This window comes from Rhinoderma darwinii, chromosome 7 (genome assembly GCF_050947455.1).
Source record: "Rhinoderma darwinii isolate aRhiDar2 chromosome 7, aRhiDar2.hap1, whole genome shotgun sequence".
NCBI lineage: Eukaryota > Metazoa > Chordata > Amphibia > Anura > Rhinodermatidae > Rhinoderma > Rhinoderma darwinii.
The window spans coordinates 39,347,089-39,372,037 of record NC_134693.1 but is presented as its reverse complement, the minus strand read 5'-3'; the positions used below and the strand labels follow the sequence as shown (position 1 = coordinate 39,372,037).

Here is a 24,949-nt window from a genome sequence, read left to right as displayed (position 1 = left end):
TGTATTTTCCCCTGCTGCGTGATTGCATACATGAAAAGTGCAGTGGTTCACCATGGAACTAAACTTCTGGAAGATGTCCGAATTGTTTCTTATTGTGAATTTTTAAATATACGTGTAGAGACAGAGAGACAGAGACAGATATAATTTTTGTAACGTAACTTTGTAGGTATTGATCAAATATTTCCTATTTGGTATTTACAACTCCTATGCGTTTCCATGGCGACAGACAACAAACTGTGTGTAGTCTAATTCAGCAGTCTAAGTTCACACAGCGTTTTTTTGCAGGCTTCCGTTTGGAAGTTTGAGGCAGATTTTCTTCTGCCTGCACGACGATATTCGCTGTGTTTTTCGCCCGCGACCATTGAGCGCCGTGGGCATAAACTCCGCGAAATACGCTTTCTCTGCCTCCTATTGATGTCAATGGGAGGTCAGAGGCGTAAACGCCCGAAGATAAGGCATGCCCCTTCTTTCTCCTGCAAGACGGTTTTACCGCTCACGGGAAAAAAAGACGCCTTCGCCTCCTATTGAAATCAATGGGAGGCATTTTCGGGCGGTTTTTGACTAGTTTTGCGGTGCGGTTTCCACGTCAAACTCGTCCAAAAAACTCAGTGTGAACATACCCATACGCTTTTTTTTTTTGTTCCTTCTTGCTAAGTTATTGAATTCCTGTAGGAGACCGTAGGGGACACATGGAGAAGACACTTATCGTGGAGACGTATAGGTCTACGTAAGAGCTTGTTGAAACAAATGGATAAGAAGTTTTCAATCCAAGATTACATGCAAAGTTGCTTCATTTTTAATTGTAGATACATTGGAGCAATAGAAGCAATGCTTCTAGGGGAGAAAATGGCTTTGTAGGATGGCGTTAGAGAAGAGCATGCCGCAATTTTTTCTTTTCTTTTTTTGTCTGAAAGTCTTGAAAATATGGATTCCCTGGCATGGCCCATATAACTCGGAGCCGTAATAATGTACTTTTTAATGTTACAGTTCTGAACCTGTGTCCCCGTTAATGTCAATACTTTATATCCTACAAGTGACCACACAATCTCCTAAGACTACAGGCTCACTCCAGGTTTTCCAAAAAGACAACGGTCTTCTCCACACACCAGGCAAAGTTAGCATGGCGTCCCTCCCTAGTCTATGCACTGGAGCTATACAAGTCATATGCTATTCTATGGTACCCATCCCCTGTGCTTATCACTCTCTGCAGGCAGAATTTGTGCCTTCCATGTCACAAATGAGGGAATAATTAATTTGTGATGAGACATTGTATAGAAAAATAAAACACATTACTTGACTTTCTTCATGTATTATAATTTACTGAAGAATATGTTATAGCGGAGATGGTTTTAATAATAAATGAATCCAGTACTGTGAAATGTATTCATCTATATGTAAAGCAGAGGACTTAAGAGTTATTGGTCACTGTGCTATGACAACATGTGTTCGTGTTGTGACAATGGCACCACAATTTGCAATTTCCTTTTGGTATAACATTTCCTTTTTTTTTTTTTTAAATCTGACCGCTGTTCTTGATTGTAATTTGTTTGTGTTTAAATCTTTCTCCATTGGTCAGTTTGTTTTAATTGACCTGCACATATACGGAGTGCAACTTTCCTGCTGCTTATTTGCTGCATAACATTTACCAAAATTCATATAATCTAATTTTTTTTATTGTGATTCTCAAAGTTTCCGAGTTTAGAATTGAAAGTACAGTCATCAATAGGGCAAGCATGTAAGATAATTTTAGGATTATGTGGAAAATATGTGGTAGCAGAGAAGTCACCTGTATCAATTGTTTTGTTCGCACTCTAAAATAAAAAAAACAAAACCGGAAATCGCCATTCTGTTACTGAATGTCACATGCAGTTGGTAAGTAAGGGAACGAATGACGTTGGAAGCACTCCTTTGAAAAGTATAAAACCCTAAGAAATATTTATTCAGGATAACAGTCACTGAGAATCACATATCCATACACCAATAAGGGTTGCTTGGGAATACTCCCATAAAAAAGAAAAATAGGACATTTACTTTAGCGAAATTCCCATTTCCTTTAGTCCAAGCAGCAGCACCAAAGAGTTAGTCTCTGCATGCTTCATTTTGCCATACACCAGGGATGTGGAAGCCTTCCTAGAGGCTAATAGGCTCTGAATCACTGCTTTAGACAGGCCTCAGGGTGATCAGATTTAACCTGGCTATCTATGGAAAAGTTAGGTGATCCCGTGAAATCAGGTCCTCCCTCAGAAGAAAGCTTCTAGAACGAACTCCTGCTGATGTGAATCGACTATGCAAACCATACTGCCTTTGGCCATGCCAGTGCTATCCGCATAATTTTGGCTTGATCCTCCTTGATCTTGTGCAAGTTTTGCAGGATCATGGTCACTGGTGGAAAACTATATGCCCTATGGAAATTCTAGGTGATGAAAAACCTTCAAAGTCTGCTGAATTTTTCAATTGACAATTGGGTTTCATTTCACTAGCCACACCCGAGCATAAATGACTGCCAGACCTGTTGAATAAACATCACTTAAATAGTAGCTGTCTGGCAATATGAAGCAGGCTAGGTCTCAAAATGCATCGCATGATGCCACGTTTTAAAGAGATCTATATACAAACGGCAAACAAAATCATTGTAATATTACAGTCGTGTGCATGGGGCCTTACTAAACGACCTCACAAAATCCAGTCTGTGGATAAAGGGGCTGATGTCCCATTATATTATAAGTCCCTGAGTAAAAAGGGAAATATAAAATCTCAATGGTTTCCTCATTTAGCCTTTGGATAGAAACCCAATTCAAGGTGTATCTAGCATTAATGCGACTTCGGTGTCCTTTCTGATTCAAGCCACATATAAAGGGGTATCGATAGGTCAAATGGGAGCCCGATTAGGATCTTCCTTAATTGATAAGTCTCCCTCAATGAGAAGAGGTAAGTGTCCAAAATTATGCATTTTGGGACAATTTTTGTGAATCCTGCTCAAGGTACAATAGATTTGGCGCAACTTGCTAGGCCTGTCAGACATTTTCCTTCTTTACGCCGCCTCATGGCTGGCATACATGTATACTAGTAATCTGCAGCAATTATGCCTATAATTTCAAAACTGTAAAGGTTGGAGAAGGTCACTTGGCACACACTATGTACTCTAGTTTCTGGTTCAGTTTAGAATATAATCCTAGCGCATTTTGCTTAAAAAAAATCAAGTGAAAACACAGCAGCATCCGTGTGTGCGCGATTTTAGAGCCTTGAGATCCATCCTCTCTATGCATTTTGAAACAAAAAATTACGGATATAGGAAGCTACAACTGAATATTAAAGTGATTGTAGACAAAATCCTTAGAGACAACAGTCTCCAATAATGGGCCAAGATGCAGGCTCAATGTGAGTTGCAATTGGCATTTGTTACGATCTATCAAACATTTAATAAAGGGTCTCGCGTATGAGGACTTCTCCTTGCAGATGGAACAGAAGGTAGGTTTGTGTATACAGTCACTCTGGACCTTTGTAAATTATCTTCACTCCCCCTACTGGTGTGGCAGGACTTCTCCCAAAGGAGTACTACGGCAGAATTTCTACTGTTACCCACAGATAACGTAGTAGTCAGGGTAAAAATGAGGTATTCCGTTGGCTATAGAATAAAAGGAGAACGCAATTGCTTAATTTGCCTCGGAGATGACATAACCGCTCCATCAAGCCTCTGGGGTGTTTCTATGCTGTGAATCAATTGTAGAGCAAACGCTCTGTTCACAGAATGGAGCCTTATAGTAAATGCATCTTTCGTGTTCAAGCAAACTCAGGCCTTTTTCTTCAAATCTCCTTTCTTGCCAATATAGACTTGTAGAACATGTAAAAAGTCTGTCTCGCAAGCTGCAGTCACATATCAGAGCTGCAGGGTCTGTCTCGCAAGCTGCAGTCACATATCAGAGCTGCAGGGTCTGTGTCGCAAGCTGCAGTCACATATCAGAGCTGCAGGGTCTGTGTCGCAAGCTGCAGTCACATATCAGAGCTGCAGGGTCTGTCTCACAAGCTGCAGTCACATATCAGATGTGCAGGGTCTGTCTCACAAGCTGCAGTCACATATCAGATGTGCAGGGTCTGTCTCACAAGCTGCAGTCACATATCAGAGCTGCAGGGTCTGTCTCACAAGCTGCAGTCACATATCAGAGCTGCAGAGTCGGTCTCACAAGCTGCAGTCACATATCAGAGCTGCAGGGTCTGTGTCGCAAGCTGCAGTCACATATCAGAGCTGCAGGGTCTGTGTCGCAAGCTGCAGTCACATATCAGATGTGCAGGGTCTGTCTCACAAGCTGCAGTCACATATCAGAGCTGCAGGGTCTGTCTCACAAGCTGCAGTCACATATCAGAGCTGCAGAGTCGGTCTCACAAGCTGCAGTCACATATCAGAGGTGCAGGGTCTGGCAACAGCTAAAAGTCCTTTATTATAAGTTACGAGCCCCTACGATGAGTTTTTCGGAAGGCTGACTGTACTACTAAAACACGCTGTTTGTGACATTTGTGTGGGTAATTGGACCTTTAGGACAGTTTCCATTGTCTTACAAATTTCCCTTAGTCCATCTCCCTCAGATTCAGAGCTTGAGAGGGATTTACCAGGCACCCTGCTTTTTTCCTTTCAATTTCTCTCTAAGGAAAGTGATAAAAAGTGTACTGTATGGCGAAACCTACAGGGGGGGGGGACCTGTATGGCGCAATCTACAGGGGTAGGGCTGTACAGAACAATATACAGGTGGAGGGCTGTACGGCACAATATACAAGGGGCACTATCTACAAGGGGGGGCTGTGTGTGTCACCCAGGGGAGGGGGGGGGGGTCCATTAAAAAGTTTGCTATGTGGCCCAGCCTTTCCTAGTTATGCCCCAGTTGGTGACGCGGTGGTCTCCACAACCCACAGCTGCCGTTTTGTATGTCATCCACTATACGGTTATCTTACCTTGTGTTCCAAACAAAAAAAGCAAAAAACAAAATTTAAAATGTTAAGTGGCAGTTAGAACGCACATAAACCAAGCACGGACTTAAATCATGAAAAAATTTATTTTAGTTACATATACATATATATATAATGTTAAAAGATTTCCATTAATAGTGTTTTATCAAGCATCTGTTAAGTGATGACATTTCTAATGTGAAATGCTATGTATGGTTCTCCACCTATTTCAAAGATCTGATTAGTGTTTTGCATTATCAGTAAACAATTCTATTTACATAGAGAAAAGTCCGTTTTTTTTTACCCCTCTGTCATGATACAGGAATTGGTTATAATTCAACATTTACACTCTCAGTAAAAAAACGTTGGTGTGCTTTATGCACCTTCTGCATGAAATATGTATATTTATGTACAAAATATCTCACAAGTAACATTAATTGACCTGTTAACATCAAAACACGCAACATAAAAAAAAAAAAAGTGTATTAAAAAAATAATAAACCACCGATAACATTTGGTCTCATTTTGCAGCTTCAGGACACTTATGCGCTTGCACTGTGATCTTTAAATGCATTTCCATAGAGTTTAAATTTAAAATAATCTGCAACAAATTGTATGACTGTAGCAGTATAGACTAGAGAATAAAATTTTAGTTTACCCTACTGGAGGAGATTAGAGTTGGTCTGGAAATTGGAATGGCAAAATTAAAATCTGCTGAATTAATACATTCCCAAGCAGAAAACTAAACTCCATCCTAACCTTGGTCCAGGGCATTTAATGTTATTTTAGCGCCATTAAAGAGGGAAGTTCATCCTTAACACTTGGGGCCTATTAGGCTGAAGACGCAGCAGCGCTAGTTGACTTGGCCATGTCAGTGTATGCCGCTCTCTGAAAGAGCCGCCGAACATTGATCTTCTGTGTGTGCAACTGGTCCTGAGAGTTTTAATGACTGATGGGGCAGTGTTAAACACTGGCCAGTCCTCCGCCATAGACCCCTAGATATGGTTCAACCCTTTAAAAGCACTAATGCATTTATATTTCACTGGTGGAGTTCTATGTGTCTAGAAGACCTGATTTAGTGTCTTTTGATGTGTTTAAAAATAAGACAGACATTAATACAAACATTTAAAACATCAGATGTGACGCCCAAAGCAATGTTCTTTAACTTCTGCCCTAAGGGTAATCTCTGCTCAGTATATGTTATACAGCAAGCCATTTTCTGCCCTCAGCACTTTGATAAGCTGCGGGGCTTCAAGATTGTAATTTAACGGTGTGATATGTCAAAACCATAAATATGTCCACACATTAACAAACATACATTTTGTTCAACAGGCATAAAATATTGCACAGGTTTTTCTTTTGTACAGGTGAAAGTAAGGATGACCAAATGGGTCATCTGCAAAGCAAATGGTCACCATCTGGTACGGACCAAACATTGGAAATAACACCTGGTTTGATTAAAAATTAGAAACATTCAAAGAAAACGTATTTGTCGGATAATACTGTAATAATAAACATGTCCATTGAACCTCTGTCTAGTGTATGGCAATGATGAACATTTGGCAAAAGGCAAGTGAAGGCAAGTAGAAGTTCTGTACATGCTGGGTCAGTCAGGTCTGAGGATGATCCACGTACTGTAACAACTAATTGTCAGGACTCGGATTAAAATACAAAAAAAAAAAGTCACAGTGATGATCAAACTGTAGTGGAGTAAGACTCTGTTCTTTTTGCCATTTGTTTTGGGACCACTCCATTAGAATCAGTAATGATCGTTAGTTCTTCTGGATCACTGTCACTGCTGTCCAAATCAGAAGGTACCAAAACCATCTTCCCATGCTTCTTGGCCAGGCCATAGTGAATGCCCCCCTGTTGTAGTGAGCTGGTGGCAAAATCTTCATCGGAGGAATGGAAAGACACATCATCTTCAATTATGTGATTGACTATATGGATCCCATCAAAAGTGTGTTGGCCTTGGAGGCCCCTTTGACTTTTTAGAAACTGTATCTGTAAAGAAAATTTATTATTTTTTTTTTAGTTTTGTTCACATTATTACAAAAAAACATCCATGTTCCTGCCAAATAATGGTGGCTACCATGAAATTACATACAGCAGCTTCAACTGATTTTTATGAACAGATTTTACTAGTAGTAAAGTATGGCAATACCCCAGGAAAGTATAGCTGTAATGACTGCACAACATAACAGCACAATGGTGTGACTATGTGATCACGTAACATGCACACTCAGCAAACAGCAAATTTAAGCATTCTGGTTTTATCAGCTCAGGTCAAAGACGAACTTTGGTTTATATTTGCTAAGGCCCCAACATCACACTAATGACATGCACAGAGGACATTTGGTAGCATTCCCAGCATACACCATGGGTAGATGTATTTTAAGAATTCCTGGGTGTCAGATGAATTATGTGATAGTACATGTACAGTACATAGTGATGACCTACAACTCCATTTATGACTAACAAGCCGGCCCTTGGGAACAGACTACCCCAAATCGTAGCAGGCTTCAAACTCACCTGGAGCTGACTGTTCCATTGAGTCAGGCATGTGTAGAAACAGGGGGAGTTAAAAAGATTGTGCCGATATTTTTTTTTTTACAAAAATGATTGAAGCCAATAAACAAGAAACATAAATAACAACAGGTCATACACATGAAAACATTACAAGGTATACCTTCTTAGGAAGTGTAAAAAAAAACAACATTCTTTTTTTATTGCTAATCAGAAGCGATCAGAAAGTTTTTAATACGGTGTGCCATTCAGCACTTTGATCGCATAATGGTGTCCTGCTCGGACTGATTTACCAGCACCTTAAGTGGCTGTAGATGTAAAGTCAAAACTATTTTACAATCCTTCTATCGATGGTAATAAAAACTTTGAATTGGAACTATGTAAACCTACTCCATTGGTCATAACATGTATTGCTCATGCTTTAAAGTCAACCCAATGAACTACTAGCCATATCGCCTGCTGAAATTTTTAAGCAAGGGTGAGAGATGCAACGTCAGACAGGGAGGTCTCGTGCAACCGTACAGCACCAGAACCTGCTCCTTCAGTGAACATTTTGGCAGGAGATGTGGCTTGTAGTTCATAATGGTCACTAAAGTTTTTTAAGCTGTTAGCGGTAAACATGATCCCGGAATTTACCATTATCCAAGAAATGTAAGTGTGAGGAAATGCACAAATATGATAGAATACAAACGTTTTTTTAATGAATATTCGGAAAATTGTAAAACATTGGCACCATAGCAATAAAAAAAAAAAAAAAAATACTTAAGAGCTCTACTACATATCCTAGCCTGTCTGGTCAAACAACATGTATACATAGTTGTGTTTTTTTTCAGTTTTTTATTTCTTAAAACTCTACATGAAATCAATCTGCAGATATACACCAATCTTCACTGTATGTGAAAAGCACACAAAAATACAAGCTGAGGAGAGGACACTAATCAAGTCACAGGTTCCCCTGACCACAACCACTGACAAATCAGCCGACACACAAGGAAAACCAGAACAGTGAAGCCTGGACTGTATGCTGTGGAGTAAGGGAGCATTGGACTTCTAATTTCAATAATCGAATAATTTTAAGACCTAAAAGACAGCGTTCTATGGAAATATTGCAGATTTAAAGTGAACCTATTGCTGTAAAAAAAAATACAAAATAAAAAAAATGAATGTGCCGGTTATTTAATGTCAGTACGTTTGTGATATTGATTTGGGAACATGGAGGAACCAAAAATAGAATAAAAGGAACCATTGTGAAGGCCAAAATTAAGTGGAGAATCGGGAAGGAACAAAGATGCTGGAATTGTTGAAGAATCAGCAATAGTAAAAAACACTGAAAGCCGCACAACTAATTAAAATTAGAACAATAGAAGACCTACAGTTTGAAAACAGGCTGTACCCCAGGAGCAGTGCAAGATAAGTAAAGGGGTTTTCAACACAACTATCACCACATGTGTTATAAAATGTGTGATTGGTGCAGGTACCACCTATCGGGAGAGCACTGGTGCACAGACTCCCCATGCACGCAACAAGTCGACTGCCGCATCCCGATGGAATGAATGAATGGCCATGATGCTCTCCCCATCTAATCTATGTGCGTTACAGAAACGGGGACAACTGTTATTGTGCTCAGCCAACATTAGAGAGAGGTATAAGATCATGGAATACTTCCAAACGTCATCCTATACATTTGATCAACTTTCGTTTAATCAAGACTACCATTCTCTAGGGACTGGATTATCTTTTAAAAACTCCACTCGTAGCATGGTTGCAGCCAGCTTTAAAAATCAATAGTGGCTACCATTTGTGAACCCAAGCCTGGCCCAAGATAACAGGGTCCCCACTAACAGGAGAAATGACCACAAGTCCCATGTCTTACACCACATTATGTGAACAACTTTCTTTACTATTTACAGCAGACTTTTTGTACGAGTCCACATGTCCATTCCCTGATTATACCAGTAATATGAAATCTGCATTGACCTGTAATTATGTGATCTTTTTATTACTGTAGTACTAATTAAGCGATTTACATTTTATTTGGTAGTGTTGCCCTGTGACTGCAAATCTGAAATATTTCTCAGAACTCAACAGCTCAGCGAGCTGTGAAAATAAACACCACCAGGTCTATTTCTGCCTGCACATTTCCCATGTAGCAGTAAAGTGCGTTTGTGGGGATGTCCCACAAAGGGGCAGTGTCATTTACAAAGAAACTATACGTCACAAGTACACAAGCAAATATAGAAACAATTTAACACTTAGGCAAACGTTAAAAGGCTATGAAAATCTTTGGTTTTTTTTAAGTTTTCAATGTATCATGGTATTTTAAGCAACTTTTTAATTGTTTAGGGGTCAGAAGAAGCGCGAAACAGGCTGTAACCGGCCACGCAATCAGCTCTGTCCTCCCTTGTACGCTTTTTTTTTTGCTGGATGCCACAATAAAAAGAAAGAAATACAACCATATGGGTGAGTGCCGTAATTTCCCCTTCCTCACTACTTGTTTTTAATTGTTTATTACATTTTTTTACCTTTTTCTTTTAGATAAAGCTTGTATGTATCCTGGATACAGAGCAGCTGTATCTTGCGCTCAAACGCTAATCCGTCAGGTCAGCGGGACTGATGGCTTCAGTGACATCGGGTCCTGCATGGATCCACCAGTTATCGATCATATCTAAGGTATAAACTTAGATGTGATCGAAACAGGTGGATCCACACAGGACCCGCGGTCACCAAAGCAGTCAGTCCCGCTGACCTGACTGATTTGAGCACAAGATGCAGCTTCTATGTATCCAGGATACATACAAGCTGTATCTCAAAAAGTAAAAAATGTTTAGGGAAACATTTTGTAGTTCTATTCACCAGTTTCTTGTAATGCTGTGTGGCATCCAGTTGTCCGTTTTGATATTCCAGCTCATACTGAGGTTGTCACCAAGTGTTGCCCAAACTCCTAAATGATAAATCTGCATAGCTAGGCTGCAAAACAGAACCAAGGGATTCGAGTGGGGATATTTCCTATTGTTTTGGTTAAGCTGCATGAAAACACCTGTAATGGGACTATATTAATTGTCACCCTGGCGGAGTGTTTTCCCAGCAGGTTAACCCCTTAACACTGCCTGTATTTTGGACCTTAGGGGCCGAGAAATATTTTTAGTTTTTTCATTGTTGAAAATCAAGAGCCATAACTTCTTTTTTTCCGTGGGTGAAGTTGTAGGAGAACTTGTTTATTGCGACACTAATTGTACTTTTCAATGACACCATTTTAGGGTAGAAATAATTTATTGATTAGCATTTATAAAAAAAAAATATTGAAAGACTGCATAAAAGACAGCAATCACTCAATTTTTTTGCGTCTTTTCTCTGCTGCTTACCAAGTTAATGTAATTCTACCTGGTGGTACATTTCTGGCGACACCAAATAAATAAATATATCTATATCTACACACACACACACACACACACACACACACACACACACACACACACACACACACCGTTTTCTTACATTTTAGTACTTTTGAACAATAAAAATGTTTTATATAAAAAGTTATTTGTTTTCTGCATTCCAAGATCCATCGTTGTTTTTTTCAGTCAACGTAGCCATATGATGGATTGATTTTTGTGGAACAGGTTGAAGTTTTTATTGGTACAATTTAGGGGTACATATAATTTGATTTTTATAATTGTTTTTTGTGGGTGGGGGAATAATAAAAAAAGCAGCTATTTCCCCTATCAGTTTTTACATTTATTTTTTTTTTACCATATAGCGTAGAGTAAAAACATCAAGCCAACTTAACGATTGTGGCGATAGAGGGAGAAGTTCCCCCGGTCAGCCTATCAAACACCTTTATATGCTGCGGTTACTATTGACTGCAGCAACTCAGGGGTTAAACGATCGGAGACCAGCTTTATTGGTTTCTGATCAGTGACCTGTGCCCAAGGATGTTAGAAATAACCTGGGCACCGGGATTGTACAAGCATAAGTGCTGCAATCTTCTTCTGAAACACCACCATAGAAAGAAGAAGTCCCCTAAACAGCCGCCGCAAAAACACTATACGGTGATTGCTCAGGGGTTGAGTTAGGATTCACATATGTAGTTATTTGCACCAAAGCCAGGAGTGAATCTAAAAGTATAAAAGGAAATCCTGATACATCTCTGTTCTAGCCACTTCTGTGTTTAGGATGGATTCACGCATTTCAGCTAAAAGACTGACAAAACTTTTCATTAAAGGGTTATTTTCTTTTTATATAGTGATGGCATATCGCTAGGATATGCCATGACTTTATGACTGGCAGAGGTCAGACCGCCACTTGAATTGGGCTGTGCTGCAGTTCTCTGCACAGTGGGTGGCCGGGGCACCGCTGTGCAAGAAAAAAAACACTGAAGAGGGCACAGCACTAAATCAGCGCTGTGGCCTATTCTCTCTCAGGATGGGTTGCGGTCCAGTGGTCAGAACCTCAATCATTAAGCGATATGCCATCATTTTATAATCTGGGAATACCCCTTTAAATTCCTAGTTTACTAGGGGGTGTTATCCCTTCCATATCGTCAAATCATAAGATATTAGTGTTTGTACCAATAACAAAATGTAAAAAAAAGTAGTCACATTTCTGTGGTCTGCAGGATACATATGGGTTGCATGTATATCTTGTAATCTCTTTAGCCACCCCTGTAATCTAGGTAGAGCAGGCAGATCTTGCAACATCCAACAGGAAGCAGGCAGATGCCAAGCAACCACCGAGAACCATAAAAACAGGACAAAGCGAAGGCTGATAAATCATTGGATTTCAATGGTTTGCAGGGAGCAGGAAAAGGGGTAAAAAGAGATTTATTATGGTTTAGAACAAAAATAGTTTTTTCTATATATACAGTTTTCATAAGTTTACAAACCCCAGGCAGAATTTGTAAGATGTTTACCATTTTTAGAAAATATGACTGATCCTGCAAAACACCATTCGTTAATTTAGAAATACCTGTCAGGTGAGTAATTTATCATCAGAATTGTGTATCCTTTATTAATAATAATGGACACACAAATTGTCGTCAACAAAAGCGTACATACCCTTAAATGTTCGGGCTGATCATAAACACTCAGGTTGAGACGGCAATGAACGGTCAGTAGCCACACGTGCCTTGTTTGATTAATTCCCCATTGACTATTTATACACCGACACGAATTACAATCAAATGCTCAACGCAGGTTTTCTGGCGTAGAAAAGTCGCAAATGCCACAGAAGTCACAATATAAGGAGGCAAATATAATTGTAACTTTTGCAACATTTATGCCACTCACATCACTTTACCAAAAAGTGAATGGGGCCATCCACGGCTCAACCAATTTACTATAACTTACACCTGAAATTGCCATAAAATACAGTGCAAATCAACGCCAGCACAAAGCTGGCATAGATTTGAATTTGTGGTGCACGGCCGGCCAAAGATGTGCCAAAGATGCGCACGCCTCTTAATAAGTCAGGTGCATTTTACTTCATCCCTCTTTAGATAAAGACCCACATCGGTAATACCAGTCTTAATAGTTTCCCCCAGTGAGTTTCTTAGCTCTTGAGAAACCCTTGTGAATTTCATCTAGGCTGCACTGACTTTGAACCAAAACTATTGAAGCAGGGGGAAAGCAAAAGAACAATCAATCAGAGGATCTGCCAGCAAAAATAGTTCAACTTTGCCACAACCATAAGGCCGGATTTACACGAGCGTGTGCGTTTTGCGCACGCAAAAAACACGGCGTTTTGCGTGCGCAAAAGGCACTTAGCAGCTCCGTGTGTTATCACCGTATGATGCGGTTGCGTGCTTTTCTGTTTTCATTCATCCTTTTCAGTGCTGTTGCGCGAATCACGCGCGTCCCACGGAAGTGCTTCCGTGTGGTGCGCGTGATTTTCACGCACCTATTGACTTCAATGGGTGCGCGATGCGCGGAATACGCACAAAGAACGGACATGTCGTGAGTTTTTCGCTGCGGACTCATGCTGTGTAAAAATCACGCAACTGTCTGCACGGCCCCATAGACTAATATAGGTCCGTGCGACGCGCGTGAAAATCAGGCGCGTTGCACAGACGTATATCCCGTTCGTCTGAATAAGCCCTAAATGTTATGTTTGGACAGGAGTCAACAAGGCCTATGAAAAGTAGCCCACCATCCCTACCGTGAAGTATGGAGGGGGATCTCCACTGTTTTGGAGGCGAGTGATTTTAGTCAAAGGCAGGATAAATGCAGCAAAAAATACTGTACGGGAATTTGCATTTTTCAGCCAGGATGCAGTGCATGGGACGCACTTGGACTTTCCAACATGACAAGGATCCAAAACATAATATCAAGTCGACTCTTCAGCGGCTGCAGCAGAAGAAAGTGAAGGCAAAAGACGATATGGAGAACGAAGGGTGCGCAAACTTTTGCTTTAATGCTATGGTGTGTTTATTTTGTGATTGTGATAGCAGGAGACGGTCTACAGCAGTGGCCCTCCAAGTGAATAATAGCCCTGCAGACTCCTGGATCCTGTGAATGAACAGCTAAGGAAGGCTGTTGTGTTGTGAACTGCAGGAATTGCTCCTAATTGTAAAAAGTGCTTACAATAGTAATATTTTAGGTAATCGCTCATAAAGCAATATCCTCATATAATCTATAAAGTGTCTCCAGTGGTGGCTATTACCCGCTATTCTATTCCTGGTAAACCTACACAGCTGCTCCAGGCACTGAAGGCCCCTTTCTCACGGCATTTAGGTCAGTATTTTGAAGCAAAATGCAGGAGTGGAACCTACACAGAGAAAGTAGAATAGAAAGATTTGTACCTCTTCCATGTTTTGGACCCCCTCCTCATCTTGGCTTACAAATACTGGAACAAAAATCTGATCATAATACTGCCATCTGAATGAGGCCTAAGAGTCATGGACTGAACCCTGGTCTATTTCTTGACTTCCTGCCCCTACAAAAGAAAAACTTCCTGAGTAATAGGAGAGAGCAGGAGCGAAACGATCAATTCCATCAACAGAATAGAAGTGACATTTAAAGCACCTATATTCGGTCAATGGAGGGAGCCTGTATCCTACCAATGGTGCTGAGCAGAAGAAACATTCAGAAAATAGGTATATTTCAAACTCTGAAAATTCAGTTTGCAAATATATATGTTAAAGGGTAACTAGACTCTTAAAAAACATTTGACATGTCAGAAGTTTTAATTGGTGGAAGACAGAGCACCGAGACCCCCACCAATCACTAAAAAGCAGCAGTAGAAGTGCTCGGGTGAGCGCCTGTGCCGCTTCGTTTCTGATCGGCTTTCCTCTGAGCGGTGTATGGGCTGAAAGTCTATGAGTCTGTGCATAGCCGTTCAGAAATGAAGCGACAGCGCTCACCCGAGCGCTTCTGCTACTTCGCTTTAACAAAATCGGTGGGGGTCTGAATGCTCGGACTTCCACTGATCAAAACTTTTGAGATGTCACGTCAAAAGTATTTTAAAAGTTTAGTCACCTTTTAAGGTGCCTTAAAAAGATGAGCCTTTGTTTCAATGGCACCCAAAACCTTCCTAAAACTTTGTCAAAGTACTGATACAGAGTCTGACTAGAAATCTAACAGAATCTGCATCACCGTCTTCCTATTACATCCCATGTACCCAACTGCGCAAAAAGTGATTTGTATTTCCCGTCCCTCTCCTTACGGATGATCCTTTCTTTTGGAAGGAGGACACCATTTTCAGGTTGAGTTGCTGTATTGGTTAGAATGTGCTGAATTTCTCACTTCATTTTTCCATTAGTGAGTTCATTACCAGGTTCTCCGGAAAACAACACGGTTGACTGAGCTCTGGATACAATTCTGTCTAGAAATACGGTGTACAAATAACATTGTAATAGTAATAGTTGCTATAAATTAGCAAGACCGATATGTTGCTGATATAATTTATGTCATCACTTTGTTTACATGAGCTGCAAAATGAAGGAATCATTTGGTTAGAACTCACAGGAATACAAATGGTCAGTATAAACTCAAAGCTAAAAAATATACCAAAGTATTTTTTTAGTATTTTTTATAAATCAATGTATTTAGTAAAGATTGTAGGATACGGCTTACAAACCAACAAACTTTATCTGATGAAACGTTTGCTGCGCAGGCATTTTTAAACGGATGCACTAAAAATGCAAAACAGACAATTGGTAGAATTAGGACAGGTTAGGTCTATAGTTGCTGCAGTTAAGGGACCGATTGGCACAAATTGTGCAGAGAAAAACAAAAACAAAACCGGGTAGAATGTCTGTAAGTACTACCGTAGTTGATTATACATAGAAAGCCATTACTACACTTTACCTCAGATATTTAGCATGGCAGCTAATCACCAATGCCAAGCAAGTACGACTGGAGAACAGTGCCATCTAGTGGACACTGCAATAATGATTCACATTAAACGGACGCCAATCATTTTATTTTCTATTTTGAATAAAATATATAGGTTTAGATGTGGTTTTTCTACATTAAGGAGGCTTATTACTATTGGTGACAGCAGTGTATGGCTGTCTATGAGAAATTACCTCCCTCTTAGCTTTTCACAGCTGTATTCAGAACAGTATTTCCTCAACAGTGGTTAAAACCAAATTAAGGTTAAGTTCTATTTTGCTGCCAAATTCTCAGTTCTGTTTAACAAAAGTATTTTCAAAAGGTGCTCAGTACTGCACGGCTTATTTTATGAAAAGAAGAATAATGGCGGCATATTCACACTTCTAATATGGCTCCGGATGTCGGCCACTCACCAGTCTGTACAGCTATCTAATATTTATGTATTAACTGAATTGCAGCAATGGGCAGCGAAGAGAATTCTACTTCTCCCAAGATGATCCGGTCTGTAGAACGTACAAAATAAATAAATTATATCTATCTCATACCTCCCAAATGTCTCTCTTGGAGGGACAGTCCCTACTTTTTACCATAATCACGGTCCCATTTTGCGCCTTTAAAAAGTCCCCCTTTGTGTCCTGATAGATTTCCATTAGTAGATCTACCGTATAGCCGCAGAAAGCATCAATCTGGCTTCTCAGTGCATATTAGACCCCAACTTCTATATGGTTTATAAGATTTGTTGCACTTTGGATAATTTTCCTGATAACGTGCAAATGAAAGCTATTTAGGCATATAGACATGTATTAAAAATGGATCTTTCACAAAATGAACCATTAGGGTACGTGTACATGATCTCTTTTCAGACGTAATGGAGGCGTTTTACGCCTCGAATTACGCCTGAAAAGACGGCTCCAATACGTCGGCAAACATCTGCCCATTGCTTGCAATGGGTCTTACGATGTTCTGTGCAGACGAGCTGTCATTTTACGCGTCGCTGTCAATATACGGCGCGTAAAATGACGGCTCGTCAAAAGAAGTGCAGGACACTTCTTGGGACGTTTTTGGAGCAGTTTTCTCATAGACTATTGAAAACCTCTCCAAAAACGGCCGTAAAAAACGCAGCGAAAAACACGAGTTGCTCAAAAAACGTCTGATTATCAGGAGCTTGTTGTAAAACTCAATAAAATTTGTTGAAAAAGAAAATCAGGAGCTGTTTTCCCTTGAAAACAGCTCCGTATTTTCAGATGTATTTTGTTAATCGTGTGAACATACCCTAAGCGTGCCTCTAAGGGTATGTGCACACACACTAATTACGTCCGTAATTGACGGACGTATTTCGGCCGCAAGTCCCGGACCGAACACAGTGCAGGGAGCCGGGCTCCTAGCATCATACTTATGTACGATGCTAGGAGTCCCTGCCTCGCTGCAGGACAACTCTCCCGTACTGAAAACATGATTACAGTACGGGACAGTTGTCCTGCAGCGAGGCAGGGACTCCTAGCATCGTACATAAGTATGATGCTAGGAGCCCTGCTCCCTGCACTGTGTTCGGTCCGGTACTTGCGGCCGAAATACGTCCGTCAATTACGGACGTAATTAGTGTGTGTGCACATACCCTAACAATCCAAAAAGTTGGTAAGTAATCGGTTGTTGTCGAAGACAAAACGGCCGCAGACAAGAGATAAAGTATTAAGTATTTATGGCATTTTCACACCTATCAGGAGAGCGGGTGTCTGCTTACCTCCCACTCTATGAGCCAGGGTGGCGAGCCGCTAACAAGTCGCGTCTATCTCACTCTGGTGGACTTGGGCCATAGTTCTCATATTGAGGGGGTTGTCTGTGATGGGATAACCACTTTTAGGCCTCAGTATGTGAACACTTCACTGTATAGTCTTGACAAGCTAGTAGCCAAACCACAGGATAATTAATTTCCCCTCCTATTCTGTCAGAACACGCATGATCCAGTTAATAATGGTATATTAAACGCATTGCAAAAAAATGCAATTCCCTAATTCCAGACCGTGTGTCTCAAAACCAGAATTCCTCTTTAATACAGACTAGGCAGGGCAGCACTGCCTCAAGTACAGTAGTCAAGCTTCCCTGACTGCTCCAAATTCACATTTTCATTATGGACCCCCTTTAGTTCCAAATCTAACTACCACTCCTCATGTAAAAACGGAAACTTTTTAGGATTGTATTTACTTTAGGTTATGAGAGATTGGGGGAAGTGTTAAGCTACCTACACACATGGCAGATAAATTGCAGAATTTCACAGCAAATTTTGCTGCAGATTTCAGCCCTTCAACATTGAAAAGGGTGAAATCCACTGTGAAAATCCAGAACAGAATGAGAATGCTGCGATTTGGAAATCCACAGCCTGTTCTAAAATCTGCATGGAAAACGTTCAACAGCACGGTAACCGATTTGGTAAAACTCATCCATTTGGCCTGCAACAGTTTTACGCTGCAGATTTTCGCCAGCCAATCCAGATGCAAAATCTGCACTAAATCAGTCTCGTGTGCCTTAGGCCAAATTCAGGTGACAGTAGTATACGTCCGTGTGACGGCGGTTAAAACAATGGCCGTCACAAAAACGCATGTATTTCAATGTGGCCGTTCACACGGCCGTTGTTTCAACGGACCGGGTGAAGGGTCCGTTGAAAAATAGAACATGTCCTATTTCGTTCCATTTTCACGGATCCCTCGATACTCAAAGTCTATGGGGATCCTTGAAAACAGCACCCGAACGGGGACAACTCGCACTTGAAAAACGGCCGTCTTTCACATCCCAATTCGGCCTTAGAGTTCACTTAAGAGAAAAACATTGCTATTCATAAAGTAAGTAATTCTGATTAGTATATTATGGACTCTAGAATAGAAATGCGATTTCCTAATATATTACTATAAACCTACTCACAGCAAATGCATCTAAAAGAGGATTTCAGAAAGCTCACATCTATTGTCAACAATTCAATGCCTTGGTTCTATGGAGGGCCATCTACACAGTCGGTAACGCAAGTGAACCACTTCACGCAAAGTTCAATGTTTCTCAGGGTACAAATGTACAAGGATCCATTGCAAACCTCTCTATAATTCATGGTCCAAAGCTTATATTGCCGGATTTGGCATGGAGAGCGAGATCTTCTTACTACTTGAATGAGCTTATATCAAACCGGTCTATTTAAAAAAATAAAAAATATTTTACCAGCAGATTAACCCCTTCCCTCTTTAGCCACTTTTGACCTTCCTGACAGAGCCTCATTTTTCAAATCTGACATGTTTCACTTTAGGTGGTAATAACGTTGAAATGCTTTCACCTATCCGGGCGATTCTGAGATTGTTTTCTCGTGACACATTGGACTTTAAGATAGTGGTAAAATTTGGTCGATACATTCAGTATTTAATTGTGAAAAACACGAAAATATAGTGAAAAATTGCAAAAATTTGCATTTTTCTCAATTTAAATGTATCTGCTTGTAAGACAGGCAGTTATACCACACAAAATTGTTGCTAATTAACATCCCCCATATGTCTACTTTAGATTGGCATCGTTTTTTGAACATCCTTTTATTTTTCTAGGATGTTACAAGGCTTAGAACTTTAGCAGCAATTTCTCACATTTTCAAGAAAATTTCAAAAGGCTATTTTTACAGGGGCCAGTTCACTTGTGAAGTGGCTTTGAGGGCCTTATATATTAGAAACCCCCAAAAAGTCACCCCATTTTAAAAACTTCACCCCTCAAAGTATTCAAAACAGCATTTAGAAAATGTCTTAACCCTTTACACATTTCACAGGAATTAAAACAAAGTAGAGGTGAAATTTACAAATTTCATATTTTTTTGCAGAAATAAATTTTTAATACAATTTTTTTTTATAACACAGAAGGTTTTACCAGAGAAATGCAACTCAATATTTGTTGCCCAGTTTCTGCAGTTTTAGGAAATATCCCACATGTGGCTCTAGCGTGCTACTGGACTGAAGCACCGGCCTCAGAAGCAAAGGAGCACCTAGTGGATTTTGGGGCCTTATTTTTGTTAGAATATATTTTAGGCACCATGTCAGGTTTGAAGGGCTCTTGCGGTGCCAAAACAGTGAAAATCCCCCAAAAGTGACCCCATCTGGGAAACTAGACACCTCAAGGAAATTATCTAGGGGTGTAGTGAGCATTTTGACCGCACAGGTTTTTTACAGAAATTATTGGAAGTAGGCCGTGAAAATTAAAATCAACATTTCTTCAAAGAAAATGTAGGTTTAGCGATTTTTTTTCTCATTTCCACAAGGACTAAAGGAGAAAAAGCATAGCAAAATTTGTAAAGCAATTTCTCCCGAGTAAAACACTACCCACATGTGGTAATAAATGGATATTTGGACACACGGCAGGGCTTAGAAGGGAAAGAGCGCCGTTTGGCTTTTGGAGCTCAAATTTAGCAGGAATGGTTTGAGAGGCGATGTCACATTTACAAAGCCCCTGAGGGGACAAAACAGTGGAAACCCCCCACAAGTGACCCCATTTCGGAAACTACACCCATTGAGGAAATTATCTAGGGGTATAGTGAGCGTTTTGACCCCACAGGTTTTTTGCATAAATTATTGGAAGTAGGCTGTGAAAATGATAATCTAAATTTTTTCAAAGAAAATGTAGCTTTAGCTAATTTATTCTCATTTCCACAAGGACTGAAGGAGAAAAAGCATAGCAAAATTTGTAAAGCAATTTCTCCCGAGTAAAACAATACCCCACATGTGGTAATAAACGGTTGTTTGGACACACGGCAGGGCTTAGAAGGGAAAGAGCGCCATTTGGCTTTTGGAGTCCACATTTAGCAGGAATGGTTTGCGGAGGCCATGTCACATTTACGAAGCCCCTGAGGGGACAAAACAGTGGAAACCCCCCACAAGTGACCCCATTTCGGAAACTACACCCATTGAGGAAATTATCTAGGGGTATAGTGAGCGATTTGACCCCACAGTTTTTTTGCAGAAAATATTGGAAGTAGGCCCTGAAAATAATAAATCTACATTTTTTAAAAAAAAATCTAGGTTTAGCTAATTTTTTCTCATTTCCAGAAGGACTGAAGGAGAAAAAGCACCACAAAATTTGTAAAGCAATTTCTCCCGAGTAAAACAATACCCCACATGTGGTAATAAACGGCTGTTTGGACACACGGCAGGGCTTAGAAGGGAAACAGCACTATTTGGCTTTTTGAGATCACATTTAGCAGGAATTGTTTGCGGAGGCCATGTCACATTTGCAAAGCCCCTGAGGGGACAAAACAATGAAAACGCCCAAAAAGGGACTCCATTTAGGAAACTACACCTCTTGAGGAATTCATCTAGGGGTGTAGTAAGCATTTTGACCCCACAGACGTTTCATAGAATTTATTAGAATTAGGCAGTGAAAATAAAAACAGTCCTTTTTCTTCAATAAGACGTAGCTTTAGCGCAAATTTTTTCATTTTCTCAACAAATAAAGGAAAAAAAGAACCCAAAATTTGTAAAGCAATTTCTCCCGAGTACGGCAATACCCCATATGTGGTCATAAACTGCTGTTTGGGCAAACGGCAGGGCTCAGAAGGAAAGGACCGCCATTTGGAGTGCAGATGTTGCTGGATTGGTTTCTGGGCGCCTGTGGGCCCAAAACAGTGGAAACCCCCCAGAAGTGACCCCATTTTGGAAACGACACCCCTCAATGCATTTACCAAGGGGTGTAGTAAGCATTTTAACCCTGCAGGTGTTTTGTAGAAATTAGTGTTCACTCGATGTTGCAGAGTGAAAATGGGATTTTCTTCCATAGATATGCCAATATGTGGTGCCCGGCTTGTGCCACCATAACAAGACAGCCCTCTAATTATTATGCGGTGTTTCCCGGTTTTAGAAACACCCTACATGTGGCCCTAATCTTTTGCCTGGACATATGACAGGGCTCAGGAGTGAAGAGTACCATGCGGAGTGGAGGCCTAATTTGGCGATTTACAAAGTATTGGTTCACAACTGCAGAGGCTCAGATGTGAAATAATAAAAAGAAACCCCTGAGAAGTGACCCCATTATGGAAACTGCACCCCTCAAGGCATTTATTAAGAGGTGTAGTGAGGATTTTCACCCAACAGGTCTTTTCCATAAATGAATGCACTGCGGATGGTGCAAATTAAAAATTTATATTTTTCCCTAGATATGCCATTCAGTGGCAAATATGTCATGCCAAGCTTATGACACTGGAGACACACACCCCAAAAATTGTTAAAAGGGTTCTCCCGGGTATGACGATGCCATATATGTTGAAGGAAACTGCTGTTTGGGCACGCTGTAGGGTTCAGAGCCGAGGGAGCACCATTTGGCTTTTGGAGAGCGGATTTTGCTTGGTACTAAATTTGTTTGAGTATTGCTGGTGTTTTATAATGTGGGGGTACATGTAAGCGGGGCGGAGTATATAAGGGGCATAGTCAGGTGGTATGAAAAAAAATTAATAATCCATAGATGTGTGTTACGCTGTGAAGCAATCCTTTCCGCACAGGCCAGTGTCGCACTGATAAATGGTGTCATTTCTTATCCCCCTTTTGGTCCACACTCTGCACCTTTGTAGTTTGAGGAATTTTGCTGTGAAGTGTTGTCCTGGTATAATACGGGCACCGTCGCTTCCAGCGGATATGTTTGGGCCTCCCTTTCCTGGTTCCCTAATTTTAGGTCCTTGATAAATCGCCTCTTCAAACAGAAGAAATGTTCCCCTCGGGCACAACTGCATATTTTTTTATTTCCTGACTTATTGGAGCCATAACTAATTTTATTTTTCATAGACGTAGTGGTATGAGGGCTGGTTTGTTGCGGGATGAGCTGTAGTTATTATTGGTACCATTTTGGGGTACATGTGACTTTTTGATCACCTTTTATCCTATTTTTTGGGATGCCAGGTAAACAAAAAAACGCAATTCTGGCACAGCTTTTTTCGTTTTTTTTTATACAGCGTTCACCATGCGTTATAAATTACATGTTAACTTTATTCTGCGGGTCCGTACGATTCTGGCGATACCGAATTTATAGCATTTTTTTATGTTTTACAACTTTTTTCACAATAAAATTACTTTTGTAAAAAGAATGTATTTTTTTTCTGTCGCAAAGTTGTGAGAACCATAACGTTTTAATTTTTTTGTTGACGGAGGTGTATGAGGGCTTGTTTTTTGCGGGACGAGCTATAGTTTTTATAGGTACCATTTTTGGATACGTGCATCTTTTTGATCACTTTTTATTCTAATATTTGTAGGGCAAAGTGACTAAAAAACAGAAACTCTGGTAACGTTTTTTACGTTTTTTTTTACGCTGTTCACCGCGTGCAATAAATAATACAATATTTTGATACCTCAGGTCGTTACGGTCGTGGCGATACCAAATACATATGGTTTATTATTATTTTTCAATAATAAAGGACTTGATAAGAGTAAAAGGGGGATTGTGTTTTATTTGATTACTTGAAACTTTTATTGTTTTCAAACTTTTATTTTTTGCACTTTTTTATAGTTTTTTTTACACTTTTCTTCAAGTCCCACTAGGGGACTTGAAGGTCCAACGGTCAGATTTTTTTTTTTCTAATACATTGCACTACCTATGTAGTGCAATGTATTAGATCTGTCAGTCATTCACTGACAGCAAGCCGATTAGGCTTCGCCTCCCGGCGGGGCCTAATAGGCTTCCGTAATGGCAGAGCAGGAGACCATTGTGTCTCCTGTTGCCATAACAGCAGTCGCCAGTCCCGATTGCCTGTCAGGGCTGGCGATCTGCTAGTAACCGCTACGATGCAGCAATCGCTTTCGATTGCTGCATCGAAGGGGTTAATGGCAGGGATCGGAGCTAGCTCCGGTTCCTGCCGTTACAGGTGGATGTCAGCTGTACAGTACAGCTGACATCCACCGCTGATGACGCCGGATCAGCTCCTGACCCGGCGCCATCTTGCCGGCAGCTACGGAAGCCGATCAGGCTCCGCCGCCGGGCGGATCTTGACCGGCTTCTGTGCTAGGCAGACCGGGAGGCCAGTATTAGGCCTCCGGTTGCCATTGCAGCCACCGGAACCCCGGCAATTTCATTGCTGGGGCTCCGATGAGCTGCAAACACCTTAAGTGCAGCGATCGCGTTTGAGCGCTGCACTTAAGGGGTTAATGGCGGGGATCGAAGCTAATTTCGGTCCCCGCCGTTACAGTCGGATGTCAGCTGTAAGATACAGCTGAGATCCGGTGATGATGGCACCGACTCCGTTTCTGAGCCGGTGCCAAACATTTGACGTACATGTACGGCATTTTGCGGGAAGTCAATGCTTTCCATGACGTACATGTACGTCAAATGTCGGGAAGGGGTTAAAGGGATCCTGTCATCAACATCTTACCTGTTAAACTCGCCAGACCCCTCAATGGCCGCAGCTGTCCAGAGTTCATTCCTGTTCTCTTCTTTCCTGAAGTCCTCCTCTGTCAGTAAATATAGTCGTTTAAAATTTTCCCGCCTTTTATGGTAATTATTTTTCCCTCTGGGATGCCGCTCCTTAACTACGCCCACTGCCACCACCTGTCCGGCCCTGACTGGCTAAGGAGCTGTCAATCAAAAAGAAGGAGGTGGAGTCTACTCTGAGATGCTGGAGGAATGAAAACCTGACTCTTTTCAGATGAAGATTTGACTCTTTTCTGCTCATTTGCATACGGTGTGGGACCACTGAAAAACGGAATACTAAAGCTACAGAGCTTACTTAGAACATATTTATAGCTTAGATGACGATTTTTCACCCACTTTCACCAGGTATTGCTGGCTTTATAGCTAAAATGCTGGTGACAGGTTCCCTTTAAGTACCATAAACCTCATGAAGGAGTACAGCTGTACAGCCCATAGAAGTATCCAATGTACTTTACATCTGGGCTTTGAATGGTTAAAGAACCAAAAATAGGATATAGTTACTGAGCCCAAATAAATGATGTCTCTATTCAACAAGTAGTTCAGCTGATGTGAAACTGGAAGATATAATATTATGTCTTGTAGGTTGATTTTAAATCTATGTGTAATAGCACATTCTGCTGAAGAAATACGCTGCCATTTAGGAAATACCGTTGCCATGAGGGGTTGTACTTGGGCTGCAAAATTGTTCAGGCGAGTGGTACGTGTCAAAGTAACATCCACATGAATGTTCA

General features: G+C 40.7%; 1 protein-coding gene across 6 annotated transcripts in view; it reads right to left on the bottom strand.

The window, feature by feature from the left end:
• Nucleotides 1-5,297: 5,297 nt before the first annotated feature.
• The window catches only part of EVI5 (ecotropic viral integration site 5), a 148,986-nt gene continuing 129,334 nt past the window's right edge, over nt 5,298-24,949 (bottom strand). For all 6 annotated transcript variants that reach the window (XM_075833205.1, XM_075833206.1, XM_075833207.1 and 3 more), the window contains one exon: nt 5,298-6,942. In XM_075833205.1, the coding sequence (XP_075689320.1) occupies nt 6,634-6,942 (309 nt within the window). In that variant the 3' untranslated portion in view covers nt 5,298-6,633. The remainder of the gene's footprint in view (nt 6,943-24,949) is intronic.